At 40.3% G+C, this 23,841-nt stretch overlaps 1 protein-coding gene and 1 pseudogene across 2 annotated transcripts; both read left to right on the top strand.

Moving 5' to 3' along the window:
• Window positions 1-1,777: 1,777 nt before the first annotated feature.
• On the top strand, window positions 1,778-8,936 carry LOC311268652 (cell surface A33 antigen-like; the record flags this gene model as incomplete). The annotated part of the gene is made up of 6 exons (XM_084372401.1): window positions 1,778-1,919; window positions 7,140-7,312; window positions 7,490-7,706; window positions 7,819-7,983; window positions 8,441-8,557; window positions 8,691-8,936. 6 exons carry the CDS (start codon window positions 1,778-1,780, stop codon window positions 8,795-8,797), a joined length of 921 nt encoding a protein of 306 aa, XP_084228527.1. The 3' UTR covers window positions 8,798-8,936.
• A 1,791-nt stretch (window positions 8,937-10,727) lies between these two features.
• Window positions 10,728-23,076, top strand: LOC311268726 (inactive tyrosine-protein kinase 7-like; annotated as a pseudogene). The gene is made up of 14 exons (XR_014624876.1): window positions 10,728-10,825; window positions 11,402-11,574; window positions 11,752-11,968; window positions 14,959-15,123; window positions 16,102-16,221; window positions 16,426-16,590; window positions 17,590-17,709; window positions 17,914-18,078; window positions 19,074-19,193; window positions 19,398-19,562; window positions 20,775-20,894; window positions 21,099-21,263; window positions 22,004-22,120; window positions 22,254-23,076. The product of XR_014624876.1 is annotated as an inactive tyrosine-protein kinase 7-like (transcript).
• The last annotated feature ends 765 nt before the right edge of the window (window positions 23,077-23,841 follow it).

Genomic DNA, 23,841 nt, shown 5'->3' on the forward strand with positions numbered 1-23,841 from the left:
TTATTACAGTTATGCAGTTATAAACGCTTATAATTAGGCTATTTATTATTATTACAAACATTTATTTACTACGGTTTTTTATTGCGTTATTAATATTCATACATGCATTATTACACATTAATAAGAAGTTAATGATGCACTTCCTAACAGTTAAGTGTATTTTTTGCAACTACCACACCTTGAGTGAGAGCAATGCCTTATTAAGGCTAATATAGTTTTTATTACGTGCTTGTAAGAAACTCATAAGACTTTTATAGACTTTTTAAAATGTCTACAAATGTTAACAAGTGTCTTTTAAATGCTTATAACTGTCTTATAATCTGACAATAAACATGTTTATTATACAATTATTAGCACCTTAATAATGTTAATAAGAACATTATAAGGACTTCTAAGGACCTTATTACCTATTAACTAACGCTTATCAGGAACATTTATTTAAACCATCACTTTCCTGGCTGACCTCTGACGTTTTCTCTTTTCTAATGTTGGATAAAACTGGAAGCATGTTTTTAGCTTTTATCCTGAGTGACAACTTTGCCTGTACGACTAAAGGAAAAAGTGCAATGGTCCCTTGCATTTAATCCCCAGTCCTTTGAGTATGACATTACTTGAGTAGAGTGGGACATATTCTTAGACTGAAAATAGTTTCTCACTTATACAGCAGGAACCATGCCACTATTTTATTACAATCATGCAATATGCTACAGAATTACAGTACAGCAAAATGGATTCACAGCAGAGATTACACCATAAATTTGAATATTATGACACAATTGTATGTTTTTTAAACAGTAGGCTATTTGCAGGTTCCCATGTGTGTAAATATGTCTTTTTATCCCACCTACTTTTCATTGTTTTATAATAACTAACATTTGCTGCAGTTTGTGAGACAGCTCTGCACTGCACTTTAAACTCTGTGTGGGAGAGTCCTTACAGAGTCGTGAAGGACCTGTGTGAGCTCTGAGTTTCAGAGTCGTGAGGGCTACTTGTGGGTTGTTGTCTTAACCGGCCTTCATGTAGGTTGCTAAGGCTAAGTGAGCCCAGGTGTGAATGGTTGTTAAGCTGTCTGGGGAGGGAAGTCAGTACTGCATTGTAGGTGGGTGAAAAGTAATGTCTTAGGCCACCTCCTCTGTTCAAAGACGGTCGTTCCAGTTTGACATAGATGCATTCCTTTACTCCTCTTTCAAACCACCTGTCTTCTCTGGCCAAGATGTTTAAACTGTTGTCCTCGAAGGAATGATTTTTCTCCTTCAGATGTAAGTGGACAGCAGAGTCTTGAGGAGTTGGCCCTCCTGTGTTGTGCCATCAAATCAAATCAAATCAAATTTTATTTATATAGCCCAAAATCACAATCACATTGCCTCAATGGGCTTTACAGTCTGTACAGTGAACGACATCCTCTGTCCTTAGACCCTCGATTCGAGTGAGGAAAAACTTGCCATCTTGATGGGGAAAAAAGACCCTTTTAACAGGGAAAAAAAAGACGATGGAAGAAACCTCAGGAAGAGCCACAGAGGAGGGATCCCTCTTCCAGGACGGACAGTCATGCACTAGATGTCGCATGTACAGAAAGAACAGCAATCACAGTTTACAGGTTGCATTGACAGAAAATCTGATACAAATTATATATGTAAAGTATGTGGATCCAGGAGACGACTGAGCAGGACAAGGCATCACCAGGTGGTTTCCCGAGCCACACGACCTCCTGTCCACCGTGGTGACCTGGAAGAGGGCAGGCCACACAGGATAATTAGTGATAGATAGAGAGATCAGAATGAGGAGGCCTAAACATTTACAGGAATACAGTTATAAGGAGATAGGAGACAAGGAGAGAAACAAGGAGAGGAATGATCCAACGGAGCCCGGGTGTGACAATCCAGACCCGACAGTATGTGGGGCTGTAGGAGCCAGGAGAGGTAGATGGTCCCTGGGGCCCGAGGTCATCAGAAGGGAGCCTGAATGAAAAGAGAGTAGGAGGAGGAGGAGGAGAAAGAGGGGGAGGAAGCTATAGAGAGTGAAAGTGACACAGCTTGCAGCTTGTGGGAACAGAAAGCAAAACAAGGTTATAGAAATGCAATGTTATTCGGAATAAGCATGCCATTCATTTATGGAGAGGTTGTTTTGTCTCCCCATTGTACATATCTGTGCAGCCCTGGTTGCATTGAAAAGCATAAACTACACGTAGTTCATGCTGAAAAATGAAAAAAATCCTTCCTTTGAGGACAACAATGTAAACATCTTGGCCAGAGATGACAGATGGTTTGAAAGAGGAATAAAAAAATTCATCTCCATCAAACTGGAACGACCGTCTATATGTATAGCTCCTTTCATACTTCATATGTGGTGTAGCTGAAGGTCAGTATTGCCTTTCAGTGATCATTTTTTGATTTTTTTTCTAACATGTGTATCATCGGTGTTATTGTAAGCTACCATTAGAAATTACCCTGACAAGGATAAATATTTTTCATTAAAAAGGACCAAATTGTTATTACAGACTCTGAATGTAGAATTTTTACCATATACAACATCTTATTTTAGCATTTTAGCACTCTAAATATCACCAAACGCAAAGCATAGTTGATGTTCATTTGTTGCAGGTACACTGTACGTTCAACAACCCAAATATTGGACAATTGTTACTTTGTCCAGAAGATGGTGCTAATGGGCAAGTTGAGTGATCACCAAAGTTCTTAAAATTCATCCTGAGGGTGGCATGAATGTTTGTTTAATGACATTATTTCCAATAGTAAGATAGAGCTTTCACAAAAAACACAAATCATCCTCAAGGTCAGGTCAGAGGTCCAAGTCATTAAGCTTTATCCTCTAAGAGCAAAGATCCCAGGTGTTGAGATATTTCACTGCTCATCCATCTTTTTTACCACTTACCTGGAACCAGTTTGTGGTCGCAATAGGCTAACGAGGTTGAGAAGTCCCTGTCTCCAGCATTGTTTCCAGCCCCTCATGTTGGATCACGAGGTATTCCCAGGCCAGATGAGATATATAATCTCTCCAACGTGTTCATCCCTGGAGTCCAACACCAGCTGGACATGCCCCAAAAGGCTGCCAAAACTTTGCATCCAGCCTTAATCCAAGTTCCCTCCAAGGCTGAGCCCAACCATCCTATGGAGGAAACTCATTTCAGCCGCTTTCAGCCACTACGCAAAAGCTCATGACTATAGGTGAGGGTCAGATTGTGGACCAACTGGTGAATCAAAAGCTTTGCCCTCCTGTTCAGCTACCTCTTCACCACAACGTCCCAGTACAATACCTGCATCCCTGCTGAGGCCACACCAAACAGTCTTTCAAACACACTCTATGCATTTTGCATTTTACCTCACTCAAGAGACTGACACACTTCTTCACTTGGGGAAACAACTTGCACTCTTAACCCATAGGGAACATCCACCAGACAGGAATGTTAACCTGTTGGTGGCGCGAGGAGAAAAGTCAGGAACTCACCAGAGTCAAAAGGACTTATCCTCTGGGCACCATGAATATCTGTATCGAATTTAAACGGCAATCATTTCAGAAAAATTCAGCAAATGAATACAATCATTTAGATCTTCTAAAAGTTTTAGGTGTTATCATCATTTTTATTATCGTCATTAGTGCAGATTATGCTCTTTGATGGTTAAAATTGCATGCTGAGAATCTGAGCTCAGTTCAGGTCTAGTCATCTGAAACTGTGCATGGAGCATAGAGTGAGTCATGTTGTGCTCCTGTGGGGGCTTTGAGATGTGGTTTGTTCACAGACTGACTGGTCCAATTTACCTGATCTCCCGGCAGCTTCACATACTGCCATAGCCCGGCGGGTCTCTGTAGAAAGTGACGTCTCTATGGACGACTGCCTCAGGGTAATGCACTTAACAGATACCAGAGATGAAAAAGGGCTTACAGGTCATCAACATGCGCTCAATGGAGTAACGATCCATTAAAGACCCCTTGCAGGTGATGCATTGAATTGTTTCTTCAGCAGATACAAACCCAGAAAGAATGGTGGCCTGTTATCCAGCAGGGTGTAATATGCCATAGAGAAAGAACATCTCTAATCCCTGGTTTTCTCTGTGGTTTGTCAAGAGCTGCCAGGCAATTCTACCTGCTTTAATTGTACGAGATAGCGAATGAAAGGTGTCTGGAGTCATTATGTGGGGGCAAGATAAGACTGCCAGGAGCACAAGAGATTAAATTGGTTATAGTGTTAAGCAGAGGAGAAGGAGGGGATGAGAGATAGTGAAAGAAAACTGGAGGTGAGGGTGGCCTGGATAAAGTGAACCTGTATGGTCTCATTCACATACATATGAATATATATATACACCTGTACATGTGGGGGAAAAGCACAATGTATGCAAGCAAATAATCTTTCGATTACTTTTCCAACCCAATCGCCAGTATAGTGTTTGCTGGTGCGTTTCTGTAAAACCACAGACAAGTTAAAATGTCTTTGTTGCAACTTTACGTTTTTCTTCAGGTTTAATTTTCTATTTCTCTCATCACAACACTGTGCTCTGGTTAGGTTTAGGCACAAAAACTACTTGGTTATGGCTAGGAAAACATCATGGTTTGGATTTAAATGCCTGTTTTAGTCATGATAGACATGGCTGAAAATGTGGTTTTGTCGCCACAAGCACAGCTGAAGACGGCCGACATGACATGAAAAATGCCGGTTTTATTCGCCACAAACACAGTTGTAAATGTCATAATGTCACCTTAAAAACACCCAGTTTCCGTAGACTCAAACTCAGCTAGAGATGGCCAGACTTCACATGAAAAATATGCGATTTTAGTCGCCGCTGGAAAACGTCCCGAGGTCTCCATAAAAACACCTGGTTTTGTAGCCACAAACAAGGCTGGAGATGGCCCGAAGATGTCCAGTTTTGGTCGCCACAAACAAAGCTAGAAAGTGTCCCAAGTTCTCCTTCAAACTATCCAGTAGTTTCACACTTACGAAGGCCTAAATCTAGACCCAAATTGCAGTCACCTGTTTCGCAACCTTGCCACCTGTGACTCCACTACCATCCCCTACACCACTTGATGTGAAAGTCAGATAATACACACACACACACACACACACATCATCATATATATCAATCAAAAGATGTTGTTGTGACACTCACACTATGATCAGACACTTGATGCTTAATTTTACAGCAGAAGTACACACTCCAATTATCTTTTGTTACAAACCCCCTGCCTGTGATTAGCTACCATGACAAATTACCACACTGAAGCTCTAAAAAAATGCTGTAGGATGTAAAAGAAATGACCAGACAGTCGAGGCAGCAGGTTTCACAGGAAACCTTCAAACTGACAAATAAAAAGGTGGGTGGTAGTATAAATGTTTACAGCCTCCAGCCTTGACCACTCAGGATTAAGACAGTGCTACATCTTTCCTTCAGAGTCACCTGTCTGTGATGGCACATAAGTGTCAGAGTGAGAAACGTACAGTAGTGACAAAAGAAGCTTATTTGAAAGTTACACATGTGCAATGTACCATGCTCATTTATGTGTCATAAATGATTGATTTTATCTTTGCTATCTCCTAACACAGGCACCATTTCTAATTCCTGTTTCACATGACTGGTTTCAGCATGTAAGAGACTGTGGTTGCTTCTCTAGTAAGCAGTTTCAGGAAGTAAAATCATGAGCTTCTACCACATCCTTTGGCAGAAAGTCATGACAACAATATCAGCAGTACCAACGGCTCTCTTAAACCTGGCAGTCAAATGCAGAAAAATAACTCATCATTTAGTCTATATCAAATTTTGAAATGCTCATCACAATTTCCCATGCCCCAAATTAGTTTGTTTTTACAATTTACTGTCCAAAATCTAAAGACTGTTGTCAAAAGTACCCAAAAGTCATATTTGAGTAAAAGTAAAGTTATCGGGTTAAAATTTTACTTTGGTAAATTTAAAAGATTTTTGGAAATAAATGTACTTAAAGCAAAACTAAATTATACATATACATTATCAGGAGTGCCGTTTTTATCAAAACTGCAGAGAATTTAGCAAAAAAATGCATCTCTCTAGAAAAAAGGCATCATTTTGAGGCACACCCATCAGGCGCATCGCTCAGCCAACATCACCAGATCTCTTTAGTTTAATTTTAGAGAGCGTGAGAATCAGTGACGGTTAGATGAAGATAATAAAAGTCTTGACTATGGAGGGGAGGATTTCTACCTTGACTCTTCTGTGCCTGGGTGAGTTATTCCTGGAAGAAATATTTGCCTCTTTCCCTTTGCGCCTTACCGAGCTTCCACAGCTGAAACTCTTGAAGTCAACATCATCAAATATTGATATGCTTTTGACTCGACCTATTTCTCTTACAAAGAAACAACCTTATTGAATGGTATTTGTATTTAAGGCATATGAGACTTGTTTCAAACTTGCAATAATCAAACTCAACTAAGGTTACAACTGACCAACTAAACATTATTTTAGTTTTATTTTTTATTTTTTTATTTATTTTAAAATTTGTTTTCTAATGCATTATTTGAACTATCAATTAGTTTGTCTTTTTTCTTTTTTCTTCGTGTTTCAAACGTGTGAGTGATAATCAATAAAGCTCAACTAGGGCTACATCTAACCATTGTTTTTATTATCTATTTCAAATGTCTATTATTTTCTTGATCAGTGGTTGAAGCATTTGGTCTAGGCCTGTAAATCATGACTATCAGAGTTCCCAGAGCCCATATGAAGTCTTAACATGTCTTGCTTTGTTTGTCAAAAGGTACAAAATCCAAAAAATTTTACTTTTGCTGACACAGAAGATTAACACCTCCAGAAAATATTCTCATCTGACAAACTGGAACAATTGATTTTTTGTTGTTTTAGCTTCAATAAACAACAAATCAATTCACAAAATTGTTGATTTCTTTTCCGTCCGTTCACTAATGTTTTTTTCATCTCCAAACATAACAGATGTGTGTTTCTGTGCTGTGTGTCTGTGGTTGGGAGGGTGGGGTACAAACACATTAGTACAGATGCAGGTCAAACTGCTGAATCATTCTCAGTATGTGCACATTTTACACACAAGGCTGTGATCCAGTCAGATTAACATGACTTCATCAATTTAACCACAGCAGATGTAGATGCAGCTAAATGTTGATCATTATTGTCTGTTTTTAAATCTTACAGTGCTGTCAGGTGTTGGTGCCATGCAGGTGAACATCCCACAGGAGGCATATGAGCATGCCAGAGGTGACAACATCACACTGCCCTGCAGCTTCACACCCAAAGCCCCACTAAAGGGGACCAAACTAGTTATCATCTCATGGTCTGCTGAGGGTGCACAAGCTGGTGCTAAAGAGGTCAGACTACTACGATGTGTTTTATCATTATGTCTATATGCTGTATGTGTCTGTGATTCTTTATTAACTTGAGCATAATTCAGTATGATGGTTTTATGAATAAGAACAATAAGAAGACAAGAGAACTTTGCTTTCTTCCTCTTTTAATGTTCCTCTGACGCTGTCGTTCTCTAACAGACCCTGATCCTCACTTATTATTCTGCTGGTGCAATTACTGACATCAAATCGCTGTATGAAGGTCGGGCATCCCTGGATGTGGATGTTGCAAAGGGAAGGGCCAACCTGAAACTGTCCTCCATCACACTAGCAGACAACAAGGTGTTTGAGTGTCGTGTCCAGATCCCGGGTGATGACGAAGGCAAACCAGCCGACACGGCACGTTTGGTGGTTCTAGGTAACATTTCATTTGCTTTCAAAGAAATATTCTGCTTTTAAGTTTCTAACAAGTTGCTAAAAAAGTTGTATGATTTAATTCTTTATACATATTTCCTTTTTTTTTTGTCTAGTTGCTCCATCTACACCCATCTGTAAGATCCAGGGTAAGGCAGAGTACGGCCAGAACATCAACCTGACATGTCTGTCTGAGGAAGGCTCGCCACCACTCACTTATAAGTGGGAGAGTCGAGACGTCGGTAACAGGCCTCGTGCTGCAGCTCCAAGAACAACTGACAGTAAGTATCAGTGATACCGTTTCTGACAAAAATATGTTAACTTTCAGTGAAGAAAGGTTTACTTATCTCTGCATAAACCATATTAACAAGGCGGCCATTTTCCTCTGACATCCCACTTTGGGTGGGAAGCCTGAATACTGGGATGATTTTATGTTGCTGTGTTCCAGGTTGCAAGCCCTATAAACGCAGGGAATTTAAGAAATTGTTGTCAATTTACCACTTGCCAATTGATCAGCAATCGAGAAACAGTGAAATCTAGAAGGACAATGGATCCCAACTATTTCATTCTTCTGCATCACTACACCTTTGTATTACCAAAATCTATAATGACACTTTCAGGAACTACGATAAATGAAATTATTCACCCTTTGATTTTTTTAATGGGCTGAAACACTGGAATGTATAAAAATCTATAAAATCATGATAGCAATAATATATTTGTCTTGCTGTCTTCCAGAGGGAGGCATCATGTCTCTTTTCAATATCTCCAGAGACACATCGGGATTCTACATCTGCACCTCAAGTAACAAGATCCGCTCTGCAACCTGCAACGTCACCCTCTCAGTCATGTCACGTGAGCAAAACCTTCTTTTAACACCTTCTCATTAACAATCTGTGAACTTAGCATTTTCAAAAAATACATCTTGACATCGATGCATTAAAATACGCATCCTTCTTCTTCTCCCAACTCGTCTTCTTTCCTTCAGCTTCCAAGAACACTGATCCCACTGCAGGAATCATTGTTGGAGTCGTCGCCACATTGATCGTACTCATCATCGTCATCTGTTGCTGCTGCAAGAAGAAAACATCTTGAAGACAATGCATTTAAATGTGCATCCTTCTTCTCGCCGGAGATGTTAAAGCTCAGTCAGTATCATGTTTACATTTAAGTGTTCTAATTAAGCTACTGCAGCAGGTCATGAAACCACAATAAAGTGCTACAAAGCAGCCCATGACACGAGGAGGTAGATCATGAAGAGGAAACTTTCTGTCAACCGCTTTGCCAGCTTTGCCCTTTGCAAACATGCCTCCTCAGAGAGTTTTCACAGATGTGCTTTCATAAACTGTTGTCTCCGTCAGCATGGAGGAATAACAGTGATCCACAGCAAACTACTGCTGTAGTCTGTATATTTTAATATATGTGTAAGGTTCAGAAGTACTGTAAAGCTACTTCATGTATTTCAGAAGTTAAGTTAATTTAGGTTAACTCAGGTTTGACTTATTTTGCTAAAAATATATTTACATTGTGTACACAGCTGGTTATTTGTAGATTTATGTTAACAAAACCATTATTGGCATATTTACATGCAGTTACAACAGTTACCTGTTGAATGGGCCCTTCTGATTTGCTCACATTTCCCTTAGTCCAAGTCCTGGTGGCTCCTGATTGGTTAGTTCAGTGTCATATGTGAGAGATAGGAAGTGGGGTTGTTACTGTGGAGCAGCTCATGTGAAATATTAAGGGCACTGCTCAAGAAGTTATCCGTCTCCATCCTGCTGTCTCTTTCTATGAAGAGTAGTCCACTCACCACAAATGAGCCCTCATGTTGCATGTGTAATAAAGTTTATTATTAGCCTGATGTTGTCAATTGTATTTTTGATGTAGGTTTTACATGTGTTGTGGTATGTGTGTATTTTATTGTATTCCTAAATTAATTGAGTGTTGCAGTTTTATGATAGGACCACTGTAAGATGCAGGCCTATGTAATTTGGGGTTTGGGGGCTTCTGGAGACTTGGATTACACCAGAAGCAGGATTTTAGAAATACTGAGATCATGCCCCACACCCCCACCCATACATCGAGAACATTTTGAAGACTATAGTTGCTTCGAAAATATCAGTACCAGCACATATTTGAAAATTGGACTCAAATTCCAACAGACGAAGAAGTTAAGTGATGGATGGATAGATAGATAGATAGATAGATAGATTTATTATTATGAACATCAATTGCAACTTTCCAACAAACAATTGCTAATAAGTCATTTATAAAGCATTTAATTGCTTATGAACAGCGAAATAACTTAAATAAAGTTTAATTTACTACAAATTTGCCGTTTTAAATTATATATAATTGTTTATTTTAATGATATGATCGATATTATTATGTCTTAACAAATATATATATATATATGTATTAAGATATCAAAGACAGAAAACAATACCGAGGACATGACGTCATGACCTCAGTGGCTTCAATGGCAGCTACGGCCCTGACCAGAAGAGCTGCGTCCTCATCTACTTGCAACGTTGTTTTGCTGTGAAGCTCCAGAAATGTCACCTGACTTTCCTTGGACATGAGGGTGAGAAGGTAATGACACATTCCCATCATGTGTCGGCTTGTTCCGTCCCTGAACAGCAGGATGAAGAGCATTGCTCCAGTCACATCCACTGAGCGGTGCTGCAGCACAGACACGCAGTACAGCTTGAGGCTGAGTCGCTTGAGGTGATCTGTGTTTTCTGCTGTTGAAAAACACTTTCTCTTCTTTTATATGAGCGCTCAAGATTTAACCAAAACCATGCACTTAATCGAGATGGCACTGTCGACAGCAGATGGACGCCAGAGACTGGTTTTGTTGTTATTCTCTATCAGGAGCGCAGTTTTCATCCAAACTGCAGGTAATTCAGCAAAGAAAAAACACGTCCCGCTTTAATAAAAAAAAAAAACGTCAAGTCATGATTTGGGGCACACCCACCAGGCTCATCGCTCAATCGACGCCGTTAAATCTGTTTCATTTAGAGAGAGAAAGCAGACAGAGAAGACTCAGTGACGGTTGGATGAAGATAATAAAAGTCTTGACTATGGAGGGGAGGATTTCTACCTTGGCTCTTCTGTGGCTGGGTGAGTTACTCCTGAAGAAATATTTGCCTCTCTTTCTTTGCGCCTTACCGAGCTGCCACAGCTGCAGGTGACTTGTTATGAAGTTCACCTTCATTACCAAAAATAATATTAGCAAAAAAATAAAATTTAGGAATAGAAACTATAAATCAGAATCATCAGTTATTAGTGTGCTTTCAACTAGACCCATTTCCTTTCACATATACGCAACCTTATTGAATTGTTTTGGTGTTAAAGGCTTGTGAGACTTGTGTCAAACATATGAGCAATAATCAAACTCAGCGAGGGTTACAACTAGCCATTATTTTCATTTATTTTCTAATTATTTAGATTTTCTTTTGTTTATGATTTTCTTGATCAGTGTTTTTGGTCTAGGCCTGTAAAATGCTGTCACAAGTTCCCAGAGCCCAAAGTCTTAAAATGTCTTCCTCTTTTCGACAAACAGTACAAAATCAGAAACAGAGATAGTGGTTTTCAAGGCCGGGACCAGCTGGTTAGCATGCTAACTTCAATAGATATCTCTTCAACACAATACATAGCTGTCACTGACCGAAAATACTCTGTTTTTAAATCTTACAGTGCTGTCAGGTGTTGGTGCCCTCCAGGTGAACATCCCAGAGGAGGTATATGAGCATGCCAGAGGTGACAACATCACACTGCCCTGCAGCTTCACACCCAAAGCCCCACTAAAGGGGACCGAACTAGTTATCATCTCATGGTCTGCTGAGGGTGCACAAGCTGGTGCTCAAGAGGTCAGACTACTACAATGTGTTTTATCATTATGTCTATATGCTGTATGTGTCTGTGATTCTCTATTAACTTGAGCATAATTCAGTATGACGGTTTTATGAATAAGAACAATAAGAAGACAAGAGAACTTTGCTTTCTTCCTCTGTTAATGTTCCTCTGACGCTGTCGTTCTCTAACAGACCCCGATCCTCACTTATTATTCCGTTAATAAACAAACTGACATCAGATCGCTGTATGAAGGCCGAGTATCCCTGGACGTGGATGTTGCAAAGGGAAAGGCCAACCTGAAACTGTCCTCCATCACACTAGCAGACAACAAGGTGTTGAAGTGTCATGTCCAGATCCCGGGCGATGACGAAGGCAAACCAGCCGATACGGCACGTTTGGTGGTTCTAGGTAACATTTCATTTGTTTTCAAATTAGTGTTTTAAAGTGGGAAAAAGACTTGAGTATTGCATCTTTAGTCTGGGTTTCCATTGAGCTTAATATCAGGTATTAAACTGTATGTATTTAAAATGTTAAAGTTCGGTCAGTATCATGTTTTGCATTTAAATGTAAGTTGACCATGAAAAGGAAACTTTCCGTGTTGACCACTTTGCCAACTTTGTTACTTCACTGTATTACCAGCTGGCATCTTTATGTCACAACACTCATTTTACATCATTTACAGTGTTGGGAAGGATACTTTCAAAACGTATTCCATCACAGAATACATGCTCAAAAATGTAATCTGTAACATATTCCATTACATTACTCGATCTGAATACTTGGACTACTTCCACATTGAAGTGCATTTTATAACATGGAGGAATGCAGCAATCAAATCCTGCGTACTAAACAGGCCTATTCTGGTGTGTTCTTCTGTTCCAACTGGCTGAATGTGTTAGGCCCAAGTCTCCCTGAAAGTGCAATATATTTTATATACAGTATATATCATTTGCTTTAGAGGAACAAAGACTGTAAGGGTATGTTAACGCAAAAGATGTTTTGCTTGGTTAAAAAAGGAGAAGAATTGACCAATTTTCCCTTTTCAGTTTCTTTATTTACTCAGCTGTCAAAAGTGGGAAAATGGACAAACATTAAATATTCTGTTTCTGTACAGAATTTGCTGTTACATCTGACATTTTTTTTCACTGAGCGACTAAGTGCATAGGTGTTGCAACTTATCATCTTAAAATAAAAAGCACCAGAAGAAAACCTGCATTTTCCCTTACCCTTTTCCTAAAAACATAAAAGGATGATATGAAACATTCCATAAAAAAGATTGTTACAGCTGATTATATTCACATTAATGTTCTTATATTAAGAATGACACACTAATAACAGTCCGTCAATACAAAACAGAAGTGAACAGAAGTGTGGAGTGAAAATAAGTCCTCCCTGGCTAAAGAGCCGCTCGACAGGAGCACTTGATGGCAGAGTAGTATTGTACATTAAGAAGAGGGCTCCGATCATTGGATATATCTTCAATGAAGCCAATGACTTGTCTGGATATTGGAGATACCTCTGCACCTCTTCCTCCGCTGATGAACTTGTCATCTGTGCTGGATCACCTCCAACTGTCGCATTTCCAGTGGTGCAGACATCCTCAGAAGGCTCTGTGTGAAGAAGACGAGTCTCTTGGACCATTGCTCTTTTCATGGCTTCCTTCCCCTCATAAGCAAGCCACCACAGTCGAAACTTTGGGATGGTGGAAGCCGCCATCCTTGCCTCATGGGAGGCCAACAACTGCCCGAATCGAGTGTCAATGGCTTTGATAACAGCTGAGAGGATGTGGGTTGAGAACTGCACTTGTGTCAACTTTTCAGCTAACTTGGCTTTTAGGCTGAGAACGGTGGGAACTATTTATCCAAAGTAACAGTTCTTTTCTCCCTGGAGCAGGTTGAATGAGTAGGCAAGAGGTTTCAGAATGGCTGTGTACTCTTTTAGAAACATTGTCTCTTGAGGATGCAGTTTGGCCACTTTCAGATGGTCACCGATTCCATTGAGCTGGCTCTCAGTGAGACTCGTTAACTTCTTGATTGCATGATACTCTGAGCTCCACCTAGTCACTGAAGCAACCACACATCTCCTTTGGGCAATTTCCTCAATTGCATCAGCAGCACCTGATAAGCGATGAGCCTTATTCCACATTGCAGCACATTTTGACATTGCACTTCTGTATAATTTTTGAGAAACACCATGAGGCAACTTTGTCAAGATCAGATCCCCTTTCAATGCACAGCATCAATGTTTTTCTGCACATGGGTGTCCTACCCCCAGGTATTCCTTCGATTATCTTGTGGAATGGGGCATTCTCCACTAATGAAAAGGGCTGCACATCTGCAATTATGAACTCAAGAACCAAGGAGTTTACTTTCCTTTTGGGTGATTGCTGAGGTGCTGAGTGTTGCTTGTTTGAGAGGAGGTGTGGTGGACATGGCACTTTGTACTACCATCATCTGATGGCATTTCTGCTCTTTGCAAGACACTGGAATGCTTCCTCTAAAATAAAGAAAGACAGAAAGAGCACAAATTAACACTGAAATTGTTTTATGCTGGGAAGAATAAAGAGGACTATTGTAGGCCTATACAGGTGGTTACTCTATAGGCTAAATACAACATCCTAGAGGTACTGATGGTGTCATTACACTTCACAGTAGTCATTACGCGTACTCATATGCAGTCTAAGCTAACACAAGCTAATTTTAGCTTACATTAGCTAGCATGTCAAATAGGGCTAGTCAGTCTTTCAACGGCTCTGGGGCTAGTAAATCAGCACATATGAGAATGTAAAGTCGCACATCAACTAAGCAGGTAGCTACTGTACATGACACTATAAAATAGCAAGGTGACCAGTAAAATTGCAGCAGACAACTACCCCTGGCTAATTAAAGTCTTTGGACGCTGAAAGGAGGTTGGTTGCTGGCAAGCAGAGGTTGCACTGCACAGTTATATTTCGTTCTCCCTTCTCTTTCTTTAATGTGAAATGCTGTTTGAATTTCCAAGATAGAAACGCATTCCTGCCCCGGCTCTGTTGTGCCGGCTCCGGCTCCAGCCCTACCCCTAGCTCCTCTTCCGACTCCATTGTGACTGATCACGCAAATAGTGCTAGCTCATTTTCATTCGTTTTCATGTTGGGGCTTCTGGGAAATGCATTGAGTTGCCGTAATTTATTTAGAGAGTGAATAAACTTGTGAAAGAGAGAAGTACCGTCATGTAATCCATTGAATTCAACAATGTAACTGTATTCTGAATACCATCCATTTAAATTGTAACTGAAACAGAATAACGTTACTCATAATTTGTATTCTGAATACGTAACGCCGGTACATGTATTCTGTAACTCCCCAACACTGATTATCTATCAAATCTATCACTTTATTCATATTTTCTTTTTTTCCTAGTTGCTCCATCTATGCCCATCTGCAAGATCCAGGGTAAGGTAGAGTACGGTGAGAACATCAACCTGACGTGTGTGTCTGAGGAAGGCTTGCCACAACCCACCTACAAGTGGGAAAGTCGAGACTTCAGGAACATGCCTCTTCTTCCAAATCCAAGAACAACCGACAGTAAGTATCAGTGACACTGGCGGGAAAGGTTTACTCACCTCTGGTCATGATGAGAGTGAGGGTCACGTCACTTTCTACAAGTTGTAAGCTTAACCTCTGTCTCACGGTCACTTTGGAGTCAATCCTCAACTGCATTTATGTTTAACCCTTGTATGGTGTTCGGGTCTGTGGGACGCGTTTTCACTTTTTATCGAAAGAAGAATGATACGATTAATTATTTTTTCAAACTCAGACTCATTGGCCTTGGCTCATTTTCTGTGAAGAACATATATCAGAACACATTTTCAATGACCACACACTGTACACCCCCCTACACATTTACATTACATACAGGATGTTCGGGTCCGCTGGACCGAGGGCGCGCGCGCGCGTGTGTGTGTGTGTGTGTGTGTGTGTGTGTGTGTGTGTGTGTGTGTGCGTGCGTGCGTGCATAAGTGTTGAATTAAAAACCCAAAAATGCGAAGGTCCACCAGACCCACGAACACTGGCTGAATAGCAAAAATATGAACACCACACAAGGGTTAAAGCTGAACCACAGGATCTGTGTGTAGCTCTCACAAATCTGAAGACTACACTGTCACGTTTCTGAACACCGACAAAGAGTAAGGTGCACATTTGAAGATTCGGTGGCACTAACTAGACTTTCAAAAAAATAAATTCAGAGGCTGTTGCCTGGCCAATACATTCAGGACTAAAACATTCACTACATTTTAGGTTTTTTAAAGACCTAACTGAAACAAACACGTTTGACTAGGACAGACCTAACTACTATTTCACTCTTCTGCATTCTCTCCTTCGTATTACCAAAATCACATCACACTTTGGTTTGATAGGTCAGGTGTCCAGCATCTGCTGATTGAGCACCCTTGGATTGTTTATGAGCAGAAAACACTGCAGAATTTTACTAAAAGATATATAAGATAAGGCGGCAATAAAATCATGATAGCATTGATGTGTGTTTGTCTTGTTGTCTTTCAGAGGGAGGCATCCTGTCTCTTTACCAAATCTCCAGAAACACATCAGGACACTACACCTGCACGTCATCTAACAAGATCCGCTCTGCCACCTGCAACATCACCCTCTCAGTCTACCCTCCAAGTGAGCAAAACCCTCTTATTACACATTCTCATCTGGAAACTTAGTATTCCCAATAAATCTTGACCAAAATGCATTAAAATTTACATCTTTCTTCTTCTCCCCAGAGCTGTTAAAGCTCAGTCAGTATTATCTATCAGCTGGCATCATTATGTTATAACAAGTTGTATGAGTTAGTTATTTATTCATATTTCCTTTTTTTACCAGTTGCTCCATCTACACCCATCTGTAAGATCCAGGGTAAGGTAGAGTATGGCCAGAACATCAACCTGACGTGTGTGTCTGAGGAAGGCTTGCCACAACCCACCTACAAGTGGGAAAGTCGAGACTTCAAAAACATGCCCCATGTTGCAGATCCAAGAACAACCGACAGTAAGTATCAGTGACTCTGACGGGACTATAAGAAAGGTTTACTCACCTCTGGTCATGATGAGAGTGAGGGTCACATCACTCTCTAAAAGTTGTAAGCTTAACCTCTGTCTCACGGTCACTTTCGAGTCAATCCTCAACTGCATTTATGTTTAACCCTTGTATGGTGTTCGGGTCTGTGGGATGCGTTTTCACTTTTTATCGAAAGAAAAATCATACGATTAATTATTTTTTCAAACTCAGACTCAATGGCCTTGGCTCATTTTCTGTGAAGAACATATATCAGAACACATTTTCGATGACCACACACTGTACACCCCCCTACACATTTACATTACATACAGGATGTTCGGGTCCACTGGACCCAGGGCGCGTGTGTGTGTGTTGTGTTTCTGCCCCTGCCCTTCCTGCACAAGGTTGCAACATTGTTGCAAAATTCAAGCCCCAACGACGTCTGCTCTCACATTTCCACACATTTTACCCACTGTCTTGCAGGAACCAATCTTTATTTAAAACGACTAGCACTTCAAAAATGTCATCTAACAAAGGTAAAGGGCAAATATGAACCATATATGCTGTTTATATTGCTTGTAATTGGGATGAAGTAAACATCTGTTGAGTATTTTAACGTAACAATTGTTTGATTGTGTTGAACTAAAAACCCAAAAATGCGAAGGTCCACCAGACCCACGAACACTGGCTGAATAGCAAAAATATGAACACCACACAAGGGTTAAAGCTGAACCACAGGATCTGTGTGTAGCTCTCACGAATCTGAAGACTACACCGTCACGTTTCTGAACACCAACAAAGAGTAAGGTGCACATTTGGAGATTCGGTAGCACTAACTAGACTTTCAAAAAAAATAAATTCAGCTGATTGAGCACCCTTGGATTTTTTTATGAGCAGAAAACACTGCAGAATTTTACTAAAAGATATAGAAGATAAGGTGGCAATAAAATCATGATAGCATTGATGTGTGTTTGTCTTGTTGTCTTTCAGAGGGAGGCATCCTGTCTCTTTACCAAATCTCCAGAAACACATCAGGACACTACACCTGCACGTCATCTAACAAGATCCGCTCTGCCACCTGCAACATCACCCTCTCAGTCGACCCTCCAAGTGAGCAAAACCCTCTTATTACACATTCTCATCTGGAAACTTAGTATTCCCAATAAATCTTGACAAAAATGCATTAAAATATACATCTTTCTTCTTCTCCCCGGAGCTGTTAAAGCTCAGTCAGTATTATCTATCAGCTGGCATCATTATGTTATAACAAGTTGTATGAGTTAGTTATTTATTCATATTTCCTTTTTTTACCAGTTGCTCCATCTACACCCATCTGTAAGATCCAGGGTAAGGTAGAGTATGGCCAGAACATCAACCTGACGTGTGTGTCTGAGGAAGGCTTGCCACAACCCACCTACAAGTGGGAAAGTCGAGACTTCAAAAACATGCCCCATGTTGCAGATCCCAGAACAACCGACAGTAAGTATCAGTTACACTGACGGGACTATAAGAAAGGTTTACTCACCTCTGGTCATGATGAGAGTGAGGGTCACATCACTCTCTACAAGTTGTAAGCTTAACCTCTGTCTCACGGTCACTTTCGAGTCAATCCTCAACTGCATTTATGTTTAACCCTTGTATGGTGTTCGGGTCTGTGGGACGCGTTTTCACTTTTTATCGAAAGAAAAATCATACGATTAATTATTTTTTCAAACTCAGACTCAATGGCCTTGGCTCATTTTCTGTGAAGAACATATATCAGAACACATTTTCAATGACCACACACTGTACACCCCCCTACACATTTACATTACATACAGGATGTTCGGGTCCACTGGACCCAGGGCGCGTGTGTGTGTGTTGTGTTTCTGCCCCTGCCCTTCCTGCACAAGGTTGCAACATTGTTGCAAAATTCAAGCCCCAACGACGTCTGCTCTCACATTTCCACACATTTTACCCACTGTCTTGCAGGAACCAATCTTTATTTAAAACGACTAGCACTTCAAAAATGTCATCTAACAAAGGTAAAGGGCAAATATGAACCATATATGCTGTTTATATTGCTTGTAATTGGGATGAAGTAAACATCTGTTGAGTATTTTAACGTAACAATTGTTTGTGTTGAATTAAAAACCCAAAAATGCGAAGGTCCACCAGACCCACGAACACTGGCTGAATAGCAAAAATATGAACACCACACAAGGGTTAAAGCTGAACCACAGGATCTGTGTGTAGCTCTCACGAATCTGAAGACTACACCGTCACGTTTCTGAACACCAACAAAGAGTAAGGTGCACATTTGGAGATTCGGTAGCACTAACTAGACTTTCAAAAAAAATTAATTCAGCTGATTGAGCACCCTTGGATTTTTTTATGAGCAGAAAACACTGCAGAATTTTACTAAAAGATATAGAAGATAAGGTGGCAATAAAATCATGATAGCATTGATGTGTGTTTGTCTTGTTGTCTTTCAGAGGGAGGCATCCTGTCTCTTTACCAAATCTCCAGAAACACATCAGGACACTACACCTGCACGTCATCTAACAAGATCCGCTCTGCCACCTGCAACATCACCCTCTCAGTCGACCCTCCAAGTGAGCAAAACCCTCTTATTACACATTCTCATCTGGAAACTTAGTATTCCCAATAAATCTTGACAAAAATGCATTAAAATATACATCTTTCTTCTTCTCCCCGGAGCTGTTAAAGCTCAGTCAGTATTATCTATCAGCTGGCATCATTATGTTATAACAAGTTGTATGAGTTAGTTATTTATTCATATTTCCTTTTTTTACCAGTTGCTCCATCTACACCCATCTGTAAGATCCAGGGTAAGGTAGAGTATGGCCAGAACATCAACCTGACGTGTGTGTCTGAGGAAGGCTTGCCACAACCCACATACAAGTGGGAAAGTCGCGACTTCAAAAACATGCCCCATGTTGCAGATCCAAGAACAACCGACAGTAAGTATCAGTTACACTGACGGGACTATAAGAAAGGTTTACTCACCTCTGGTCATGATGAGAGTGAGGGTCACATCACTCTCTACAAGTTGTAAGCTTAACCTCTGTCTCACGGTCACTTTCGAGTCAATCCTCAACTGCATTTATGTTTAACCCTTGTATGGTGTTCGGGTCTGTGGGACGCGTTTTCACTTTTTATCGAAAGAAAAACGATACGATTGATTATTTTTTCAAACTCAGACTCAATGGCCTTGGCTCATTTTCTGTGAAGAACATATATCAGAACACATTTTCAATGACCACACACTGTACACCCCCCTACACATTTACATTACATACAGGATGTTCGGGTCCACTGGACCCAGGGCGCGTGTGTGTGTGTGTGTGTGTGTGTGTGTGTGTGTTGTGTTTCTGCCCCTGCCCTTCCTGCACAAGGTTGCAACATTGTTGCAAAATTCATGCACCAACACCGTCTGCTCTCACATTTCCGCACATTTTACCCACTGTCTTGCAGGAACCAATCTTTATTTAAAACGACTAGCACTTCATAAATGTCATCTAACAAAGGTAAAGGGCAAATATGAACCATGTATGCTGTTTATATTGCTTGTAATCAGGATGAAGTAAACATCTGTTGAGTAATTTAACGTAAAATTGTTTGATTGTGTTGAATTAAAAACCCAAAAATGCGAAGGTCCACCAGACCCACGAACACTGGCTGAATAGCAAAAATATGAACACCACACAAGGGTTAAAGCTGAACCACAGGATCTGTGTGTAGCTCTCACGAATCTGAAAACTACACTGTCACACACGTTTCTGAACACCAACTAAGAGTAAGGTGCACATTTGGAGATTCGGTGGCACTAACTAGACTTTCAAAAAAATAAATTCAGAGGCTGTTGCCTGGCCAATACTTTCAGGACTTAAACATTCACTACATTTTAGGTTTTTTAAAGACCTAACTGAAACAAACACGTTTGACTAGGACAGACCTAACTACTATTTCACTCTTCTGCATTCTCTCCTTCGTATTACAAAAATCACATCACACTTTGGTTTGATAGGTCAGGTGTCCAGCATCTGCTGATTGAGCACCCTTGGATTGTTTATGAGCAGAAAACACTGCAGAATTTTACTAAAAGATATAGAAGATAAGGCGGCAATAAAATCATGATAGCATTGATGTGTGTTTGTCTTGTTGTCTTTCAGAGGGAGGCATCCTGTCTCTTTACCAAATCTCCAGAGACACATCAGGACACTACACCTGCACGTCAGCTAACAAGATCCGCTCTGCCACCTGCAACATCACCCTCTCAGTCGACCCTCCAAGTGAGCAAAACCCTTTTATTACACATTCTCATCTGGAAACTTAGTATTCCCAATAAATCTAGACAAAAATGCATTAAAATATACATCTTTCTTCTTCTCCCCGGAGCTGTTAAAGCTCAGTCAGTATTATCTATCAGCTGGCATCTTTATGTTATAACAAGTTGTATGAGTTAGTTATTTATTCATATTTCCTTTTTTTACTAGTTGCACCATCTACACCCATCTGTAAGATCCAGGGTAAGGTAGAGTATGGCCAGAACATCAACCTGACGTGTGTGTCTGAGAAAGGCTTGCCACAACCCACCTACAAGTGGGAAAGTCGAGACTTCAAGAACATGCCCCATGTTGCAGATCCCAGAACAACCGACAGTAAGTATCAGTGACACAAATTCTGATGGGACTATCGAGTCTGGAAAAAATAAAATAGTTCTCTGGTGTTAATGGGTTGTACTTGAGGTTTTCTCGCATTTGGCCAGAGGCAGAGCTGATGCAGCGCATTGTGAGCAGTAGTTGCCCTGCCAGTAAACACACCAACCTTTTTTGGTGTCACAGCTGCAGTGTCTCTGGGCTCGTTAGGTAAAGCAGACAGGCTGGGTGGCGGAGCAGCAGCAGGTCAGCCTGGCAGCAGCAGGGCAACCCGGCAGCAGCGGGAGCCTGCTGCCCAGAGACACTCTGCAGTGAAGAGGGGCTCTGGAGGTTGAGTGACCCAAAGAGGGGTAGGTGGGCAGTGGGGAGACTGGGGGAGAGGCTGAAGAGGTTGGTGTGGTTGATCCAGAATAACGCTGCGCAGAAGGAACACAAGGAAAAAAATATTGTGAAGAAAGGCAAAAGTATTTTGAGGTAACGTAAAAGTAGTCACGATTTAATCTATTTTGATTAGGACCTACCGAACTACCATCTCACTCTACTGCATCATACCTTTATACAACCAAAATGTACACTGACAATCCCAGGAACTACTTTAAATAGCATTAATTATTCATCGAGCACCCCTGGATTCTTTTATGAGCAGAAAACTCTGTAGAATTTAATGAAAAATATATAACATAATATAAGACAGCAATAAAATAATGACAGTCTTGATGTGTGTTTGTCTCTCTGTCTTTCAGAGGGAGGCATCCTGTCTCTGTACGATGTCTCCACAGATACATCAGGATACTTCATCTGCACCTCAAGTAACAAGATCCGCTCTGCAACCTGCAACATCACCCTCTCAGTCATGTCACGTGAGCAAAACCTTCTTTTAACACCCTCTCATTAACAATCTGTGAACTTGGTATTTTCAAAAAATACATCTTGACATCGATGCATTAAAATACGCATCCTTCTTCTTCTCCCAACCCATCTTCCCTCCTGCAGCTTCCAAGAACACTGATCCCACTGCAGGAATCATGTTGGAGTCGTCGCCACATTGATCGTACTCATCATCGTCATCTGTTGCTGCTGCAAGAAGAAAACATCTTGAAGACAATGCATTAAAATATGCATCCTTCTTCTCCCCGGAGATGTTAAAGCTCAGTCAGTATCATGTTTACATTTAAGTGTTCTAATTAAGTTACTGCAGCAGGTCATGAAACCACAATAAAGTGCTACAAAGCAGCCCATGACAAGAGGAGGTAGATCATGAAGAGGAAACTTTCTGCTTCAACCGCTTTGCCAGCTTTGCCCTTTGCAAACACGCCTCCTCAGAGAGTTTTCACAGATGTGCCTTCATTAACTGTTGTCTCCGTCAGCATGGAGGAATAACAGTGATCCACAGCAAACTACTGTTGTAGTCTGTATATTTTAATATATGTGTATGGTTCAGAAGTACTGTAAAGCTAATTCATGTATTTCAGAAGTTAAGTTAATTTAGGTTAACTCAGGTTTGACTTATTTTGCTAAAAATATATTTACATTGTGTACACAGCTGGTTATTTGTAGATGTACAGTATGTTAACAAAACTATTATTGGCATATTTACATGCAGTTACAACAGTTACCTGTTGAATGTGCCCTTCTGATTTGCTCACATTTACCTTAGTCCAAGTCCTGGTGGCTCCTGATTGGTTAGTTCAGTGTCATATGTGAGAGATAGGAAGTGGGGTTGTTACTGTGGAGCAGCTCATGTGAAATATTAAGGGCACTGCTCAAGAAGTTGTCCGTCTCCATCCTGCTGTCTCATTCTATGAAGAGTAGTCCACTCACCACAAATGAGCCCTCATGTTGCATGTGTAATAAAGTTTATTATTAGCCTGATGTTGTCAATTGTATTTTTGATGTAGGTTTTACATGTGTTGTGGTATGTGTGTATTTTATTGCTTTCCTAAATTAATTGAGTGTTGCAGTTTTATGATAGGACCCCTGTAAGATACAGGCCTATGTAATTTGCGGTTTGGGGGCTTCTGGAGACTTGGATTACACCAGAAGCAGGATTTTAGAAATACTGAGATCATTCCCCCCACCCCCACCCATACATCGAGAACATTTTGAAGACTAAAGTTGCTTCGAAAATAATATCAGTACCAGCACATATCTGAAAATTGGACTCAGATTCCAACAGAAGAAGAAGATGAGTAACAAGATAGATGGATAGATACAATTCAAATATTAATATAAAATGTGCAAAATAAGAGCATTCACATGGGTAACACTTTATAATTATATAGTTCAGTGATTTTACTGTTAAGAAACAATAACATGGATCAGTTGCAACTTATCCAAATAACGTTTATAAATGAACCACAGTATTTATTATTATGAACATCAATTGCAACTTTTCAACAAACGATTGCTAATAAGTCGTTTATAAAGCATTGAATTGCTTGTCAACAGTGAAATAAAGTTTAACTAACTACACATTTGCCGTTTTAAATTATATATTATTGTTGATTTAAATGATATGATCGATATTATTATGTCTTAACAAATATATGTATAAAGATATCAAAGACAGAAAACAATACCG

This window comes from Pagrus pagrus (assembly GCF_965226575.1).
Source record: "Pagrus pagrus genome assembly, chromosome: 1".
NCBI lineage: Eukaryota > Metazoa > Chordata > Actinopteri > Spariformes > Sparidae > Pagrus > Pagrus pagrus.